General features: G+C 43.4%; 3 protein-coding genes across 13 annotated transcripts in view; 1 reads left to right on the top strand and 2 right to left on the bottom strand.

Moving 5' to 3' along the window:
* The window catches only part of rad51c (RAD51 paralog C), a 56443-nt gene extending 37973 nt beyond the window's left edge, over window positions 1-18470 (top strand). The window contains exon 8 of the transcript XR_014537758.1: window positions 18349-18470. The gene's annotated coding sequence lies outside the window, so the exon portion shown is untranslated. The remainder of the gene's footprint in view (window positions 1-18348) is intronic.
* On the bottom strand, window positions 2052-16717 carry trim37 (tripartite motif containing 37). Of its 5 annotated transcripts, none has more exons than XM_083567838.1 (26): window positions 16237-16717; window positions 15811-15887; window positions 15555-15600; window positions 15323-15424; window positions 14742-14782; window positions 13823-13939; window positions 13114-13201; window positions 12845-12967; window positions 12515-12638; window positions 12343-12410; window positions 11668-11792; window positions 11312-11362; window positions 11159-11240; window positions 10934-11010; window positions 10616-10795; window positions 10334-10448; window positions 10005-10226; window positions 7968-8104; window positions 6337-6416; window positions 5598-5813; window positions 5095-5421; window positions 4817-4978; window positions 4561-4738; window positions 4267-4382; window positions 3979-4119; window positions 2052-3733 (listed from the first exon to the last, which is right to left on the bottom strand). In XM_083567838.1, exons 3-26 carry the CDS (start codon window positions 15573-15575, stop codon window positions 3675-3677), a joined length of 2952 nt encoding a protein of 983 aa, XP_083423964.1. In that variant the 5' UTR covers window positions 15576-15600; window positions 15811-15887; window positions 16237-16717; the 3' UTR covers window positions 2052-3674. The 5 variants fall into 5 exon arrangements, with proteins under 5 accessions (XP_083423964.1, XP_083423966.1, XP_083423967.1 ...); XM_083567840.1 differs by lacking the exon at window positions 15811-15887 and having other exon boundaries at window positions 5598-5774; window positions 16236-16410; window positions 16484-16715; XM_083567841.1 differs by lacking the exon at window positions 15811-15887 and having other exon boundaries at window positions 5095-5394; window positions 5598-5774; window positions 16236-16410; window positions 16484-16713.
* Window positions 17689-20378, bottom strand: part of rabgef1 (RAB guanine nucleotide exchange factor (GEF) 1) — an 8101-nt gene continuing 5411 nt past the window's right edge. For 4 of the 7 annotated variants that reach the window (XM_083567854.1, XM_083567852.1, XM_083567853.1 and 1 more), the window contains 2 exons: window positions 19982-20238; window positions 18525-19487 (listed from right to left, as the gene is read on the bottom strand). In XM_083567854.1, coding sequence (XP_083423980.1) covers window positions 19113-19487; window positions 19982-20238 — 632 coding nt within the window. In that variant the 3' untranslated portion in view covers window positions 18525-19112. Of the gene's footprint in view, window positions 19488-19981; window positions 20239-20378 lie in introns of all 7 variants that reach the window. The other 3 variants (XM_083567855.1, XM_083567857.1, XR_014537739.1) reach the window with 2 other exon arrangements.

The raw sequence follows: 20378 nt of genomic DNA, 5'->3' as shown, positions 1-20378 counted from the left end.
TGGTGATGATGCAGCAGGACAATTTAATTAAACATGCTGCCTTTTAATCAACAACACTTTTAATCTCACAGAGAAAACCATGTGAAACACGGGTGACCTCTGTACACGTGTCGAAATAATTAAAACACCAAAACTCACGTCAAAGGTGAAGACGTGATGTCCTTTCTGTGCTCATCCTTTATTTGCCATTGAGGAGAAATAAAAGCACAAGTCATGTGACAGAGTGAAGAGCTGCTCAGAGGCGTGGAGCAGAAACGCTCTCGTCTGGGTTACATAAACTTTCATTGTCCTGAGTTATTAATGGAAATATTTGTGATGCGTAAGTGCTGCTGAACTCTACAGACTCGCTGAAGTGCACTTCACTAAAACAGAAACACACAAGCCGTGAGAGCAACACAACACGCTGAGGGACACGACATGGTGTAGGGATGAGAAATCAAAAGTGTTCAACTTAAATCTATTAGACGTTTTAGTGCCTCTTTCCACAAACAAGAACTTAGGGTTCTGCTCATGCAACTGCTCATGGAATTGGGAGCAGTGTAGATGATTAATACAGGGCTGATGTGGTCATATTTTCTAGATCTAGTGAGGACTCTTGCTGCTGCATTCTGAACTAACTGAAGCTTATTTCTGCACTTACTCCAACACCCAGACAGTAAAGCGTTACAGTAGTCTAATCTAGATGTTACAAAAACATCAACTAGTTTTTCTGCATCCTGTAACGACATCATATTTCTAATTTTAGCAATATTTCTAAGATGAAAGATCCTGGTGATATTATTCACGTGAGACTTAAAGAAAAGACTCGGGTCAATAATCACACCAAGGTCGTTGACTGCTGTACACACTGAGACAGAAACACCATCCAGAGATGCTACAGAATCAGAAAGTTTACTTCTAGCTGCATGTGGTTCTAGTAAAAGTACTTCCGTCTTATCTGAGTTGAGCAGATGGAAGTTATCGCCAAGGGGCAGCAGATATAAAGAGAAAATCAGTGGGCCTAAGACAGATCCTTGTGGAACACCAAACTACCTGAGAGAGTGTGGAGAACTCACCATTTACATCAACAAACTGATAGTGATCAGTCAAATAAGACCTGAGCCAAGAGAGAGCTGTTTTATTCCAACAACGTTCTCCAGTCCAGCAAGCAGGAGATTATGATCATGATGATTATGATGATAGTTTGGCCCTTGCTGTTCTAAGGGCCCCCTTGTCGCCTGCCCTGAATGCAGAGTCTCAGGTCTTCAGAAGTGCACACACCATGACATTTATCCACGTTTTCTGGTGGGGATGTACGATGATGTTCTTGAAGACGTTGACAACATCATTGCACTTGCTGATGTAGCTGGTCACTGATGATGTGGACTCCTCCAAGTCGGTGAAGTTGCCGTTGGTTGCAGCCTCCATAAACATGTCCCAGTCAATACATTTAAAGCAGTCCTGATGAGCTGAGATGGCTCCTGATGGCCAGGTTCTCACCTGCTTCCGAGCTGGTCCTGAACACTTGTTGAGTGGTCTGAATGCCAGGGATCAGCAAAACAGAGATGTGGTCCGAGTAAGATGGGGCGGGGCTTCTCTAGGTATGCGCCTGGGATGTTTGTATAAACAACATAATGTTTTCCCCTCTATTAGTCTGTCTGATCTGATGTGATCCACATTGGGAGTGTTGTGATGTAAGTATGTAACACACATCTCTTAGCCAACATTCTGATAAAGCAAGATTTCAAAGGATGACCAGAGCAAATTGTGTGTGTGTGTGTGTGAATCCTATAAGCACACGACAGCTGGTGTTAGTGAAAAGAAAGACAAAAAAGAACACAAATAGCTCTGAGCAAGTATTGTGATGGACAGGACACCGCCTTCTATGTGTGTGTGGTCAGGAGGCAGGAGAACACTGAGCAGACGTGATGAGGACAAAGACAATGCCAACACTCCCCAAAAACACAATCGAGGCCAAATCTCCAAAGGATTTCAAAGATCTCTCTCGCTCACACACTCGCGCACACACAATAAACACACAGTGGCCCATTTATAGATAAAACAACATCATACTGATTAAACTCTTTATTTGTGTGTAATTACATCATGTACATGTAGATCAGCAGGGACTCAAGCTCACAGCTCCAGTCAACAACACCACAATCATCTGTTCTAAAACGTGACCTTTCTAACAGCAGAAATAGAGCAGAACATGAGAGAAAAGTGCAACTGTAAATCAGGACACAGAGCAGAAGCGGGTTAGGGACACCAGCACAGAGAAGACGGACATGCAGACAAGCACAGTGATGCAGGACGAGCTCACAGGAAGCTCCGTAATGTGGAGCTGCAGATGCAGAAAAGCAATCAGAATAATCTCCAGGCTTTTCTCTCTAATCTCTCTGCACTCGCTCGGTGTCTGAAAACTCATTTCTCTGTACTAAGAAAAGCAACAAATCCAGTTTCCCCTAAACTTACTTATAAATGCAGAAGTGTCCCTCAAGGCTCGATACTGAGGACACTTATTATTTACTTTTTACTATAATATATAAACTAAATAAAGCATAAAGTGTGCAGATAAAACAGATGAGAAAAAAAAAATCCTAAATCTGTTCTTATAGACAAACTCTAGAACTCACAGCAACAAAGTAGTGCCAGTTATTTTACAGCCTGATGGCGTATGGATACAACAAGGAGACACCAATTTTCCTCCAATCTGAAAAAGTAGTTCCTGCAATGCAACAGGAATTTTACATAAATATGTTCATTAATAGTTGATGAATATTTATTTAAGTCTGAGTTGAAAACACAGACACACACACACACACACACACACACACACACACAAATGTAACCATTTACATAACATGTTTATTGTGACATGGAGAAGAAAAAAAAAATAGAAAAAAGAATGCACAGTATAGACACTAAATAAAAGCCAAGACGAACGTGAGAGTGAGATGCAGAACAGGTGAGAACCTGCTGATGGTCAAGAACATGATACACCCTGATGAGGGTGAATCTCTGGTGAGACACAGGTGAAGGTTATTTAAGGTCAAGTATGGTGTAGGATGATGACAGGGTGTCTGGGCTGAACATGCCGTGTCTCTGGGAAGCGCCCCCTGCTGGAGCAGGACACAGAGGGGGAACACACAAACACATGGTTGCAGTAGGAGCGGATGATTGGAGAAAGATGAAGAGCAGCAGGTCTCCTCACTCGGGAACAGTTCAGCCTGAAATTAAACGTCTGAAACGTTTATTAACAGGAAATGAATTACTCACTGAGTTTCCTGTGAATGTGGACACGAGGACAGAATCGCACGCGTGCAATTCTGAAAAGGGGTGTGGCCTAAAGCCTGACAGGTAGAGGTGAGATGTGGAAAGTGGAGAGTGTACAGATCCAGCACCTTACAGAGCGTCTCACACACACACTTGTGCAAAAAACATACAGTGGTTCACAATCAGTAATAAAGTCCTTAATGAAATACTTATTTCCCCATACTTTGTTCCTCAAGCCGAACATCTCCATCCACAACACACACACACACACACACATACACATATATATATATATATTTCTATATGTATATGTACACCCTTGGTCACATAACAGAATGCACAGCTCTGTAGTATACAAGCTTTCCATTTCTAAATACTGTACACACACACACACTCCCATGTAGTCTGCAGTCTGCTGATCACCTCTCAGTGGTCTCCCCAGTCACAAAGCTCAGATCATCGGGCATCAGTTGCTCTCCTTAAAACACACACACACACACACTTTTCACTCCATCTGTGTAAAGCATTTAATAAACTCTCAGCACTCTGCAGAATCAGAATTTTGTGAAAATATTTCATTAAAAAAATAGAAAAGTGTGTGTGTGAGAGAGAGAGAGAGAGAGAGAGAGAGAGAGAGAGAGAGAGAGAGAGAGAGAGAGAGAGAGAGAGAGAGAGAGAGAGAGAGAGAGAGAGAGAGAGAGAGAGATGGGATGGTATAAGAACCTGAGCAGGGCAGTGTAAGAACCTCTCCATCCTCCAGAACTCCAACCTCGTCCTCATTCTCATTCTCGGTGTCACACTCCACCTCGCTGTCACTGCTCATACCTGGCAGCAAGTGTGCTGACGGCTTCTGACACAACAAGCCTACACACACACACACACACACAAAGCGCTTTATCAGTGCGATCATAGATGACCACAGAAACAGCAGTGATCATATTCATCTTGCTAAAAACCACAGAACAGACTACATTACAGGTGTGTGTGTGTGTGTGTGTGTGTGTGTATCACCTTCTTCAGGGTGTGAGGATGAAGATGTCGGCTCTGTGAGACTCAGCAGTGATTGGTGGATGTCTCCAGAGCAGTCATGCTCAAAATCTAATGATGCATCAGTCAGCAGTGCAGCACTGAAACAGCGAGAGAGAGATGTGTGTTTGTGTGTGTGTTTGTGTGTTTGTGTGTGTGTGTGTGTTTACTAAATCACCAGCCTTCAGCTGCATACAATATACACTACCCATGATGCACTGGAATATTTGAGCCCTATATAGTGAAGAGGTAGTGTGCTTTGAGACGGGGCATCCTTACGTGCTGCCGGTGGGCCTGCGCAGTTTGCTGCCTGCAGGGGGCGTCGTGTTCAGAGCAGGCAGGTTGAATGTTTCGCTCCCTGTGGCTCCGTAAAGAGACTCGTCGGGTTTGGGCCGGTTCTCAGAGAAACCGGAGAGAGACAGAGGCGATGTGTGTGCACTCTGAGCTTTCACTGAAACTAAACACAACAAAAACAACAAATCAGAGAGACACACAAGGTGCTGATTTGGGACGAGGCCGATGGATTTGTACACACTTTCAGCAGTGGAAGGTCCCTCTCTAGGACATAGCGAAGGTTCAAGCGCATCTCCTGCTGCTCCTCTCAACTCTTTCTCACCAGCCTCACCACTCCGGCATAAGGAGACTCCTCCCACTGCGCCTCCCACATCCTGCTTGGGGGAGACAGCTTTCTTGCTACCTGTCTCACACACACACACACACACACACACACACACACACATACACAGTAGAGTTTTAAAGTGCTGACAGAAGCGTTCTCGGTAATGCACCATGGGTAATGGGTTTTTTCTGTACCGTGGCGACCGTGTTTGCTCGTCCCGGGAGCTTTAAACAGCAGGTCCAGTTCTCGTGGTTTGCGTCGTGCTGCTGTTTCCGGGTCGGTTAATGCGTTGTGATCCAGAACCGAGCAAAGAGGAGCGACTCGAGCATCAGAGACTCCAGCACGAGCCTCCAGCTGCCCCTTCACGTCCGCCATCTTGCTGCGAACCTCCGCCATCTGGGCCTTGAGTCGGGTCAGGACGGCCGAGTCCGGGGCAGAACGACGCACAGGCTGAGAACGACGCTCTCGCTCTTTACGGGCCGAGACCAGAGCCGCTGCGTAAACAAGGTGTGTGTGTGTGTCTTGAGGGAATTGAATTGGAAAAACGCAAACGGGTGTGTTTTCATTTCTAGTTTTAAACAACTTTACAACATGCTCAGGTCAATGATCCTTTACAGCTACAGGAGTACACACACACACACACACACACACACATACAAACACACACAATGTGTGTGAGTTAATTAAAGAGCATTACCATGGCTGGGGATCAGCGAGGCAGGCGGCCGGGGCTGGATTCCCCACAGAGACTCCACATGGCTGTTCTCTTTCAGGTCCAGTAGCTGGATCAGTATAACCGGGTCTATTTCCAGCAGACTGGCCGTGGCTCCTGCTGCGTTCCTCCTTGAACCCCGGATTCCTGCACTGGAGCCTCCTGAGCAGCAGGGGGAGACACTGCGCTCAGTGTGGCTCACTTACACAAACACACCACCAAATATAGAAACTTAATTCAGGGTTCCCACTGGAATTCCATGACCTATAATGACCGGAAAACAGGCCGCTGTTGTGCTGAGCACTAAGCAGACAAAAACCAGCACTAAACATCCAATAACGGTTCATTTACACAAATCTGAGTTTAAATTCCGGTTGCAAAAGATAAGAATTTGTCAAGAGTTCGCAATCTAATAAGCTACATTCGCTACAATTCTGTCAGCGACCACATACGCTACCTAACATAGGCTACAGTTTAAAAAATTATTTTCATTATAACTAGCTAGCTAATGTTTTAGCTACATACCACTTTGTTTTCTCCCATATCTGATAGCTCAATAGTAGTTTTACACACTTTACATTTCACTTTTCTGTCATCTACTTTTAAACCCAGTCTTCAAACCCTGGTCATTTTATAGCCAAAGCTCTTGAAAGATTTTCCCGGCATGTTTGCTTTAGTTTCCAGCTCCAGGCTGCATAATAATAATAATAAAAAAAAAAATCACCTGTAGCTCCTATAACATCAGGAATTTCTCCTTCCTCCAGGTCCATGTTTCCACTGTACTCCACATCATTCTCTCCAGACCTGATATATGAGAGTGAGAGAGAGAGAGAGAGAGAGAGAAAGAGAAAGAGAGAGAACATTCAGTACTAAATCACCACCACATCACAGCTCATATCTAACACACAAATCAGCTATAACATTTAGACATTATAACATTATGAGTGGTGAAGTGAAGAACTCTGATGATCTTCATCATGGCTCCTGTTAGTGGGTGGATTTATTTATTAGGCAGCAGGTGAACATTTTGTCCTCAAAGTTGATGTTAGAAGCAAAAAAATGGGCGTAAGATTTAAGCGAGTTGTGTCAAATTGTGACGTCTAGACGACTGGGTCAGAGCTGGGCTGGGCTGTTCCTGGTCTGCAGTGGTCAGAATCTATTAAAAGGTAGCAGGTGGTCATAATGTTATTATGGGTGGATATAAGAGGAGAATCTGGAGTCAGGTAGATGGGAGCTAACCAACACTCTTCAGCCATGGTCTCCGTGGATCTGCTGATTATCTCGGGAACACAGGGTGTGAGTCAGGAAAACACACTCACGCCGAGGGGCAATCTGGAGTAACCAATAAGCCTACTGGCATGTTTTCTGGAGGTGTGAGGAAACTGAATAACCCAGAAAAACAGCCACATGGTCACGAAAACAACAAATCTTGTCAGATTACCAACACGACGTACTGTAAAATAAAGGAATTTATAGTATGTAACTCCACCACCAGGTTACTGCATTTTAGTAATACTCATATGAATAAAGAGAGAGAGAGAGAGAGAGAGAGAGAGAGAGGGAGAGAGAGAGAGAGGAAGACTGAGAGAAAGGCACATCTCTAACACCGAGCTGACAGGAGTCTTGCAGCAAAATCCACCAGCCGAGTGAAAAGAAATGTGCGTGGGTGAATATGAGTGTGTTTGTGTGAGCGCGACTGTAGATGTGTGTGTGTGTGTGTGTGTATGAGAGAGACAGAGACAGAGAAAGGATAAGGCATTTGGACAGAGGAGCTCTGATGACTCATTTGTCTTATCTGGTTTGAAAGCTTTGTGTGTGTGTGTGTGTGTCGCTAGATTGCGGCAGGAGCACCACTGTGACATATCACTACAAATACTAAAACACTTTTCCAGTGTGCGCACACACACACACACACACACACACGCGCAGCTTTCAGCTCAGATAGAAGCTGTGCTTTTATTAGACAGAGTGCAGAAGAGAGGAATTCTGGGTAAAGTTGCCCTTTCAGGCTGAATTAGTCCTGCCTACTCGCTCCTAAAGGCCAGCACTCCGGCGGAGACTCGACTGTCTGCATGTCTACAGCAGAAAATTAAACACTTTACACAACGACAGCAGCCATGCTGAATAAACCCTGACTCACTGGGTTTATCGGGTCGAGCTCTGATCTCTGGGTTCTGTCTGACTAGCGTTTACTGCCAGCGCTCATTTGCAGTGTTGCTGATATAATACATTTATCAAATTACAGGTATTACGCCCTCATTAATAATTTACACCAGGATCCCAGACTCAGACGTTCAGGAAGCCTTTGATGAGTGTTGAGCTTCAGCCTTTGCCTTGGATGAAACCGACACTCACATGTTCTCCTCGTCGATGTCGTTCTCCTCCGTGTTGCTGGTGGCCGTGGAGCTGCCGGATGTGCTGCTGCCGTCCAGAGGGTTCACGTCCTCGTCTCCGGTCAGACAGTCCACCTCCAGGTCACCGTCAGACAGCTCCTAACATCACACATGGTTACAGGAACCAAATTTAATCGGACATTTGAAAAACAACACCGTGGCAATGAATCATGGTGCCTGATGATATACTTTCAAATAGAAAGTAGGTGCAGAACGGTTTTATATGATTTCAATTCTATTCTATTCGTAGAATGGACTTCTTCTGTTCAATGGACTTCTTCTGTAGAATGGACTTCTTCTGTAGAATGGACTTCTTCTGTAGAATGGACTTTGTCTCATAGCAGCTTTACAAAAATAAAGCAGTGGCGAATGTGGCAGGGAAAAACTCACTGATGGTGTGAGGAAGGAACCTTGAGAGGAACCAGACTTGGAAAATACAAAGAAAGTGTATTTTCTACATATAGGGTACGTTACATGAGTAATTCAGCATTTATGCACTCTTTACTGCGTAAATCCTGAACTATTCATGTAACGTACCCTATATGTAGTGTGCATACGCAGTGAATTTACAGGAAAATAATCACTATATTTTTATCTTTCTTTTCCGCTCAGACGTCTCTTCTCCCCACCCTCCTGATCTTCTGCAGGACTACTTTTTACTTGAGGATGCTGATGAGGAGAAGATGAGATGTCCTGCTGCGCGAGCTGCAGCTCCTCTACTCTCGACAGAGATTAATTCCTCGTGTCACATGTGTCATTAGGTTTGATTTATCACTCGATCTGCAGTTGCTATTTCTGTGCATGAGACATACTTTTAGTCTGGTTTTGAACAGACTTTGTGCGATATGTTCAGATCTGTTAGCCGGGTCTGCTCCGAGCTGCGGATTGATTTCCGACACGTTACAGAACCAAGAACTGATGCTGGTCACAGACAAATAATTATATATTATTTTGAACCGAATCTAATCGGGAGAATTTTGCTGCCTTGGTGACAGCAATTAGATTTAATGAACGTCCATAAAATCAGATGGTAGGGTCTGTCCATCAACCTGGGGGGCGTGTCCATCAACCTGGGGGGCGTGTCCATCAACCTGGGGGGGCGTGTCCATCAACCTGGGGGGGGCGTGTCCATCAACCTGGGGGGGCGTGTCCATCAACCTGGGGGGGCGTGTCCGTCAACCTGGGGGGGCGTGTCCGTCAACCAAAATCCTAAACTGACATTTCTAAATAGCACCCTGCCTTTCAAAACAGCTGTGAATATTAACACCAGTGGAATCCTTCTATTAATAACTTCCATATATGGAGTCAAAGACACAACCACATTCCCACTCCAGATGAACCTGCACCTCTGTCTACTATGGACAAGATTCTCTGATTCACATGGTGCATGGCATAAACGTTAACGACGTGATGCATCAATTTAAAAAAGTGTGATAAAATCAGATTTATTTATTTATAATTATTAGTAGATGTGCTATACTTCAATTATTTAGAAAGTGACCAATAATTTGTGACTAATATTTTCTATGTAGCTGGATTTCCCCTCGCTAAACTGTATCTCGAGCGCGTTCTCTCAGCACCGCTGCTGCTACGTGAATATGACGCATCGCAACACTACGGAGGCCGAGGCGTGTCCTGAAAGTCAGAGAATACAGATTAACATGGCAGAGGTAGAGCTGTAACTTTTAGAAGACACAACAGTTTATTTTTTTTGCACTACAAAGGCGTGTGAAAGGGGCGTGCGTTAGAAGTGCGTTAGAAGTCAGAAGGCACTAAAGTAAACTGATGATTTGCTGTCTGTCTGAGACAAAGAAATAAAAGTGGACGATCTTTACTATATTAAATTGCAGAGCATCATATCCTTTGAATTGTATTGTGTTGAATCAAATAAAAACGGGTTCGTACTGCATCGTAATAAGGAGGAATCGTATCATATTGCATCAGTGGCTCTTCATATGTATCTGTAATGTATCGTATCGTTTGTGAAATGTCTCCTTACATTTGAGTCATCATGCTGCGTCTTTTCTTCTTCCTCTTCCTCCTCCTCCTTTGTCTGGTCCCCATTCACCAGTGACCCGTCCTCTACGGTAGTGCTCTTCCCAGGGCGGGAGTCTCGGCCCGAAGCAGTGGTACTGGTGCTGGATGTGGGCTGGCACATGCGGTGATCGGGTGGGGACGAGCTCCGAGAATTCTGTCGCCGGAAAAGTTCGATGGCCAGCCTCTGATCCAAACACACACCACAGACACATACAGGGTGTGTAGTGTGTGTGCAGTGTGTACACAGCATGTAGTGTGTGTGTGTGTGCGCAGTGTGTTTCCTGCACTCACCTCCTTTAGGTTGTTGATCTGTTGGATGTAGCTGGACTGCGCCGCCTCCAGTTGGCTGATGTACCAGTATTGATCACGGCACTTCTGAAAGAAGGTGGGTGATCTCACCTGATACCTACACACACACACACACACACACACACACACACACACACACACACACACACACACACACACACACACACACACACACACACACACACACACACACTTTTCTTACTTCCTAGGTATGTTATGCATCATAACACACACAGGAGGACAAGTGATGATTTCAATACAAACCTCAGGATGAGTGTGTCGGTCTGCATGTTGAGATACCCCTCACTAGCGAGAAGATCCAACCTGAAGAAGCGGTTGTAGCCCCAGCACTCACCCACCTCGAAGTCTGATGCAAACTCGCGGATGATGTTCTTGGTCGGGTCATTGGAAGCCTGATGCACCATCTCTACACGGTACTCATACCTGCACACAGGTAGGCTGAGGATCAACATGAAAGTGCTACAATCATACTACAGAGGTGATAGGCCCAGATCACCATGACTCACACACACACACCACAACACTGATATTTATATATAAAAAAATAAAAGAGTTCTTTACTTGGAGGTCTCAGGCAGGCCTGCTGACAGCTCCAGGAAAACGGAAAGGTAGTTTCCACGAACAACGCCGTTACCATCCTGAACACACACACACACACACACACACACACACACACACACACACACACACACACACACACACACACACACACACACACACACACTGAGCATTTTATTAAGGTGACACAAAAAATAGAGGAAAAAAAAAGGTGTAAAAATCACTTACAGGGTAAACCTTCAGCCTCCAGCACAATCCTGACACCTGTAGTGGAGGGCTATACACTGGGTCTGCTCTCTGTCTCAGTGTACTGCACACACACACACACTCAAAATCACACACACCTACCTTAACTGCAGAAACATTAAATCCATTAAATACCTGAAGTTTGCCAGAACGAAAGTGCTCGAGTCGTAAGCAGGAACCAGCTCACTGAGGAAACACATGTAGGAAAGTTCTAGATGAACAGATTTACCATTCAAACATTTACAGCTTTCTCCAAGTGTTGTAATCCATAAACCCAACAAAAGAACAAGTAACAGAAGTTTGACAGACAAAACGGTTAGCAAATGTTCAAACACGTCTGTTTCAGCGTCTCTGTAATCATGTTTCATTCCACAAACGTCCAAGTCAAACAAGTAAACAAATAAATAAATGGTATGTTTGAAGTCTGTAAGATGAAAGGATTAATTTACAAACTTTCAGGCAGTGTTGCTCTGTGTGAGCGTGTGTGTTACCTGGTGAAGTCAGGTGGTACAGGCGTAGTTACGAAGGACTGCATGGGCTTCCTGTGGACCTGCTGGAACATGAGCAGGATCTCTGGGCTCTTCAAGATCAGCTCACTCTTACTGCAAGAGCGCAGCTGGAATAGAACATAACAGATTTATTAGATAGACAGACACACACACAGATACACACACAGATAGATAGGTAGTTTTTTTTTTTTTTTAATTACCATAATTTACTCTCATTTATGTAAATAAGGTTAATAAATCTTTATTCCTCACTGATTATTTTTCCGGCTTCTGGTCTGCTGTTATTACAAGAGCGGCCTCTAGAGGCAAATCACTGACACCACATGCTGTTTGTATTTACACATGAGATGCACAGAGAGCACTATATTATATTTATAATTTTGTTATTATATAACTATAATTATTAATGAATATATTCATATTTATTTCATTTAGCACATTTTCAAAATTCAGTACTGTTTGGGTTTTTTTTGGTAATAAAGTTCAGTACTATTGGAGTGTCATTTTATTTTATTTTTTTATCCAGTATCCATTATATCGGTTGATTAATCGGTTATTGACAAGTACAATCCAAATTAACTATTTGTATAATATCAACAAAACAGTCCATCAACCTTTAAATAAAACCTTAAAAAAATAAAGTGTGACTTCACCCACCTGGTGCTCCACTTCCTGCAGCAGAGACTCTAGCAGCTCTGTCTCCTGCGTGAGGGACGTCTTTTGACCTGTCCAACACACACACACACACACACACACACACACAGCTCTTCTCTCTATCTGAAAGTAAACTTGAAGTGTGTGCATGTTTGTGCGTGTGTGCGCAGTTTACCCATGAGTGTGATGAGTTTGTTCTTGAGCTGATTGTCCAGCCGTGCGATCATCATCTCTACAGCGTTCCTAATCTCTCGCACTCGCTCGTCCTTCGCCCCTCGCACCGCCTCCACATTCTTCTCCTGGGTAACAAACATACACATCTCTCACACACTAACACACAGGTGAACTGTTTTAAATCAGACACACAGACTGCACAAATACTGCCCTCCTCTGCTCGAGCTGTAAAAATATAGTGAACTCTAGTGCCCCCTAGTGGATAGCCCTCATCATGGACGCATTTTAAAGTGAATCGTTTCTTTTTGAACAAAACTTCTGGTCAGTGTACCACTTCCTGGACGAGGCTGATGAGCTCCATGAGACGACGTCGCAGTTTGGCCACCTCCTCGTTCACCTTGTTCACATGCTGCTCGTAAATCTCAGCCAGGGGCTTGAAAGTGTGTCCTCCATGCTGTAATAATAAAAAATATTCAAACAAAACAACCCAAAAGACAATGATGTGTGTATCTGTGTGAGATCTGTGTGTATCTGTCACATTAACTGATTCGATAGGAAATAACAGTATTCTGACTACAGGAGCAAGAACTAAGTGTGTACCATGCCTCCCCACAGTGCACACTGATGACAGATGCATTTCTTGCAGGTCCAGCAAAACACACTCAACTTCTCATGGTGGTTTTCACATCTGTAAATAAATAAATAAATAAAATTGATTTAAAAAACAATCTATAAAACATAATTTTATCTTTTGTAAATAGCACTGAACAGTGATTTATAAACTGAGGTATGTACCGAACAGTCGATTTCATGTACGTTACACCCCATTGTGAGTGTAAATACACACATACAACTGTCAATCATTCCAGATTCTTTTACTGATTTGCTCTGATGGGGCGGGGCAGGACAGGAAAGGGGGTTAAAGGTCATAATAACGTCCTAAGTGTCTCATTGTGTGTTTTTATTTGAGCTGTGTTTCTTTTCACACGGTGGTACATTTCATCACTGCTGTAGGAGCAACACGTAGAGAAACCGTGTGTGATGTGGAATAAACAGAGGGGTGTGACACAAAACAACAGCGTGGAGAAACACAGGTAGCAGCTCAGTTGGTTAAGATGTTTAACATCTGATCAGAAGCTTGTGAGGTTCAAATCCCAGCACTATTAAGTTTCCACTGCTGGGCCCCCGAGCAAGGCCCTAACCCTCATCTGCTCAGTAGTGCAAATGAGAAGTTGCTCTGGAAGAGAGTGTGAATGTAAAATGTAGTGAGTATAATGGTGTGGTGGTGTGAACGCGGTGTGCTGCTCACTTGTCTTTATCGTTTTCTTCATGTTTGGAGAGATTACAGAGCTGCAGTGTGTCCAGCTGCTGTGTGACCTCCTCGGCCCAGCGGCAATTCACCAGCTCCCGCAGCTGTAACGGAGCTCTTCACACACACACACACACACACACACACACACACACACACACACACACACACACACACACACACACACACACACACACACACACACACACACACACACACACACACACACACACACATATATATAAACAGATTGGCCTGTGCTATGCTATAATGAAGTGATGCTATAATCACATCTTAGTTCCAGAATTACATCTGTTTTGTAGTCTTATACACACATAATCCCCATTTATCTACTATTCCTTTATTCACTTCAGTCTGATCTTTATTTTGTATTCTTTATAAATAAAATACTTTTTGATTTTGTCCATTAAAAACAGTCAAATATTTAAATCAAATCTCAAATATAGTGGTAGCGTTTAATGTATTTATAATCACTTTGGGGATATTCTGCACTAAATACTGTAGAAATAATCAAAAACCACACACACACTCACACACTCACACACTCACACACTCACACACTCACACACTCACACACTCACACACTCACACACTCACACACTCACACACTCACACACTCACACACTCACACACACTCTCACACACACACTCTCACACACACACTCTCACACACACACTCTCACACACACACTCTCACACACACACTCTCACACACACACTCTCACACACACACTCTCACACACACACTCTCACACACACACTCTCACACACACACTCTCACACACACACTCTCACACACACCTTTTCTAACCTGGCAGTGTGTTAAAAAGTGACTAATAATCATGTACAGAATATCAACAGATCTCACACTTTCACACTGTCTGGAGTAAAAACTTACCGACAGTGTGGACACTGTGCCCTTTGTTCTGTCAGCCAACGCTACCACACACACACACACACACACACACACACACACAAAATGAAGGTGTATAATTATGAATGCAGTGTTCAGAAACACCAGTCACAATAAAGATGTTCAGTAAGCATGGGAGTGATGGTCAGGGGTTCACATACTTTTGACCACATGGTGTAAGTAGGAATATCAGTGAATGGTCTGTGGACATCTGTGGACTCATCACTGATTCCCTCATATTTCACAATCAAGTCAGTAACTCTGGAGAGTGACTGGTTAATGAGTACAAACTGGTTCACTGGTTGTAATTTAACTCAGATGTGACAGCTATGATGAATGCAGACCTGATGCAGGTATTTTATCACCTGGTACGAGAGGAACACCAGGGTGAAGCTCTCATCATGCAGACATGTGGTCTGATAAATGGTGAGATAAACAGGTACAGCACCATTTCTGGTGCATTGATTCTTTACTCAACAAAAACTTGATTATTAGCCAGAGTATCTGTGTGTGTGTGTGTGTGTGTGTGTGTGTGTGTGTGTGTGTGTGTGTGTGTGTGTTTTCACCCGTATGCAGCTGAAGCAGCAGAGTTTGGAGCAGTGTGGGCAGAGACGAGCATCTCGCAGCTTCTCCATACAAATGAAGCAGCGGAACACCTCCGCTATACTCTACAGCGAAAAGAACAAAAGGATTCAACACACACACACACACACACACAGATTTCTGCATCTCCAGATAAACAGTTACACAACACACCAACCAGCACACACTGAACTGATATTAAACACTGTGCCGTACCTCGACGCTCTGCTCGTCCATGTCGGCCAGCGTTTCCTCCTACAGGCTGGAGAGATCACAACCAGGGTGTTTTAATCCAGGACTCTGTGTGTGTGTGTGTGTGTGTGTGTGTGTGTGTGTGTGTGTGTGTGTGTGTGTGTTCAAAATCAATCACTGGAGGAAAAACAAACACTCTTATAATGGTATAAAATCCAAACACTAGAGCTGTGTATCTGATGAAAGTGATCATCAGTATGTAGTAGTATATGGTCGAGACCTTCAGGTCAGGATGTTCAGCAGATGTTCAGGTTTGGAGGTGAGAGATCCTGATCATGACTTGGGTTTATTCCATTCCATATTTTTTTTTGGTATGAAACAAATGATAGGATGAATAAAATGATGTACATTTATGGAACTTCAATAACAAACTAATTTGATTAATTTAAATGGTGTGTGTGTGTGTGTGTGTGTGTGTGTGTGTGTGTGTGTGTGTGTGTGTATACAGGTATTTTATGAAAATGAAATCATGCAGGTTACAGCTAGCAGCCTTCAGCTCAGACTTGAGACTCTGTTTTTTTTGTTTTGTTTTTTTACATTTGTCTAAACAATCCGATTTAACAGTAAATAGTATATATAATATGAATGCAGAATGGTTTTAACACCAGATTAATAAATAATACTGTCTCATTATCCGCTTGTTACCTGGCGTTATTTTTCTTTCCACCTCGTTTTCCAACAAAACCTCCAGTACAGGGATTAGGTCCAATCAGCGCGCAGCTCGCGAATGACGTTATTACGATCAGCCAATCGTTACAGGAATTGATCACTGCCGTCAGCCAATCCTGTTCAGGGAGAGGCGGGACCTTGAAGGAGCCTTCTGAGGAAAATAACGCTAACGGTTAGCCAGCAGCTAGTAACGTTAACCAGCTCGCTCACGTCACGAAACTCACCTCTTAACCAGTCACCTAACACACGTCACCCCAACATGTAACTCGCTCCGAATATCTAAATACAATGATACCGACTGAAACACCACACAGGAAGACCGCGGTCCTCTCTGCAGCTAATACATGCTAAGCTATGCTATGCTAAGCTAAGCGTCCAAAAAATGCATATATAGCGTCCAAATGCGACTCGCGCTGTCAATGCATGTCGCCATGGGAAACCGGTTCAACCAATGGTAGCGCCCGCATGGACCTCACATCCTCCAATCAGAAGCAGTTTCGTGATTAGCAGGCGGGGTTTATAAACCATGCTCATGGTGTGGATCTGCATTGCGGTGTAGAAAAGTCTCTGAGATCCACACGAACCAGACGCGTGTTCAATCTTCTAATGTATAAACTCCACGTTATTCACTACATTCACCCAAAAAAGTAGAACATGACCAAATCAGAGGCAACAGCAGGACAAAAAGCAACGATTTCTATTTGTAGATAAAACAGTGTTTCCGTGTGCAGAAGGACTGCAGGTCTGATCTCCTGATTGTCCTGATGTTTTGCTCATCATGGTGCTATAAAAAACATTGATCAGTCAAAACAATGCAAATGTAACACAATCCCACATCGAAACCCACTGACTATCTATCTATCTATCTATCTATCTATCTATCTATCTATCTATCTATCTATCTATCTATCTATCTATCTATCCATCCATCCATCCATCTATTATCTATCTATCTATAGAGTGTCATTAATTTAGGACCCATAGGAACATGTGACCCATTTTCTAAAGTGAGAACAGATGCAGCATGGATGAAGGATGGAGCTGAACTGAGACTCAGATTCACAGGAATGTGAGGAACTGTCGAGCTGTTTCAGCCAATTCCTTATATTTTATCGAAAGATCTGCAGTCATGTTCCAGAGGAGCATTCTGAAACCAGTCTGAGCATGCTATTACACCTGAAATGAAAAAAAAACCAACAACAACCTTCTACACCTAGTTATCTACAAAACAAATCATTTTTGCTTGTCCATAAGAGTGTTTTGCTTTGAAATTAACACAAAAACCCTTTTCAGGGTGTTAATCAGCACTTTATTGGTCAGGATAAAGCGCTTCAAGGTGCTGAGACCTATTTAAAAAGACCTGTTTAAAAATAAACAGGTCTGGGATTTCTTTTACAATTTCAGGAAGCAAGAAAAAAACTCACACGTATGAAAATGTTATTTATTTATTCATTCATTTTTAATTTACAGGACATTCCATTCAGTCGTGTGTGCTTTATGAATACAACCAGTCTCACACCACTGCACTTTCATCACAATTAGAGTTTGTGTGTGTGTGTGTGTGTGTGTGTGTGTGTGTGTGTGTTCTCTGGATCAGTCCCCATTACGTGCTTTAAACCAATCTCACTCCTCAGGCTGTAGTCGGTGTTTATAACATGGTTATAAACTCTTAATAAATGCACCACTCACATTCAGCAGGTTTTTACTGATCAGTTATTGAAATGGAAAAGAAAAAAAAAAGATTTAAAGATTTGAATAATTAAGACAAATCCAATCAAATGTCACCCAGTATAATAGCCACGCCCACAAGAGCCCTAATCGTGAATTGTGATGTACACATCCGGCATCCCTTTGAATTTATGTCTTTGAGCAGAACCCTGTAACAACTGATTACGTACAACTGATCATCACACCACTGTACACTATATTAATATTAAAAGCGGAAAAAAAGGCGAGCATTTACACAAACATTTACAGCGTACCTGGTGAATCTCCCTGACTTTATGAAGATTTATTTACATATTTTCAAGCAATGCCCTTTAAAAGTAGTCAGTGTCCATTCATTCATGCAGTGTGTGTGTGTGTAGAGTATTTTTTATGTTTAAATGTAGTTTGATATTAAAGCAGATGTGCAGTGTGAAATGACTAAACCATGGCAGTGAAGTGAACACTGATGATCTCCCGTGTCCTTCACGTGAGGACTAATTAAAAGCTCAGGAGGAAAAAAACTGTTGTCACAATGAGAAAGTTACAAATGCAGGAATGTCATAACCATAACCATCATCATCATCATTATTACTATTATTAAAGTATTATAACACTTTCTCAGGTGTCATTTATACGTCTGCAAAGCTGCATGTGAAATAGCAGACTGTCTCTACACTGTGGGAGGGTGGAGGTCACACGTCAATATTACAATTCTGTGTGTGTGTGTGTGTGTGTGTGTTTGTAGACACACACCATTGCACACAGTCACAAATTCTCACCCACACACAGTACAGGTCAGCACTTGGTCAGTTTCATACGTAATAAAAATTCAGATTAGGTTCAGTGAAGAAAAATATAAATTCAATAAGCAGCGTCATCGTGTTCACAAGTCGAATCAGTTAATTGTTTGTCTTAAAACACAAAATTAAATAAATATTTAGGTTTAAAACTCAACAGGATACCACAGGCTCTAAAAAAAAACCTGCAGTTGTAAGCAAAATGTATTAATGATCACTTTAGTTGTAGTGTTAATCTGAAAGGGACTGGACTCACTCTGACTCACTCTGACTCAAACTGATTTACTCTGACTCATTCTGACTCACTCTGACTCACACTGACTGACTCTGACTCCAGTAATGTGGAGGTCTAGGTGGTGAACACTTGAGGTTGCAGGGGAGGAGGCAGCCTGTCGTTCTCCTCGTTCTCACAGTCGATGGCGTGTGCCGCTTGCCTTTTGATCTCCAGTGGGTATTTGCTGAGGATGTCCTGCACCTCGCGACTCACACTCTCCTGCCAGCGCTGGATCTCAATCTGCAGATCCTGCGCCTCCTCCAGAACCCGCTGCTGGCGGTCCTGCAGAGCAGAGAGAGGCTCGAGCAGCCACTGGGACGGGGGTTCGGATCTCCTGCATGGGGATTCGTCACCGGATCCGCTACCGCCGCACATGTAGCGCTCAAAATCCTCCACACTCAGGTTGAGGGAGTGAGCGTCCAGCTTCTCGATAAACGCCACCGCACAGCACTGTGGGGAAAACGATGGGGGCGGGGTTATCGATGATGTCATCAGGAAAACTTAAGAGCAATCGAACAAATCTAAGCCAGTTTCTAAAATGCATTTTACATTAAAAGTTATTCTGCAGCATACACACACACACACACACACACACACACACACACACACACAGACACAGAAAGACAGAGCCACACAAAGACACACACACACACACACAGAAACTCAAAGAGACACAGAAACCCAAAGAGAAACAAAGACAGAGCCACACAAAGACACACACAAAGACACACACAAAGACACACACAAAGACACACACAAAGACACACACACACACACACACACACACACACACACACACACACACACACACACACACACACACACACACACACAGAGAGAAACCCAAAGCGACACAGACACACAAAGAGACAGAAAGACAGAGCCACACAGAGCCACACACAGAGACACAGACACGCACAGAGACACGCACAGAGAATCCTCACCAGGTTGGTGAAGTAGTAGCCGTCCTCTCCGCTCATCAGTCGGCTGGGGTTGCAGAAGCGAGTGATGTACTGGATGTTGGACTGAAGGCGTGGAGGGTTGGCCTTCAGCACGATGTAGATCAGCGTGGGGAGGAAATCGTCGGCTGATGCCGGCTCCTTCTTGGTCACCATGATGGCGTTGAAGATGTGTTTGCTGCAGCTGGTGATGCAGGCCAGTTTATCTCTGGGCACACGCTTAGAGTCCATCTCGATTATATCTACAGAAAAACAGCACAAGATCTAAAATACCCACAACACAAACTCCTGACGTGCTCATATTCATCTCTCATGCTCTTCTTCTGTCCAAAATACCCAGAGACACACTTCTCTCATATACAGAACAATTTCTATTAGTAAG

Source organism: Silurus aristotelis (genome assembly GCF_946808225.1).
Source record: "Silurus aristotelis genome assembly, chromosome: 18".
NCBI classification, from domain to species: Eukaryota; Metazoa; Chordata; class Actinopteri; order Siluriformes; family Siluridae; genus Silurus; species Silurus aristotelis.
This window is presented reverse-complemented; position numbering and strand designations above follow the sequence as displayed.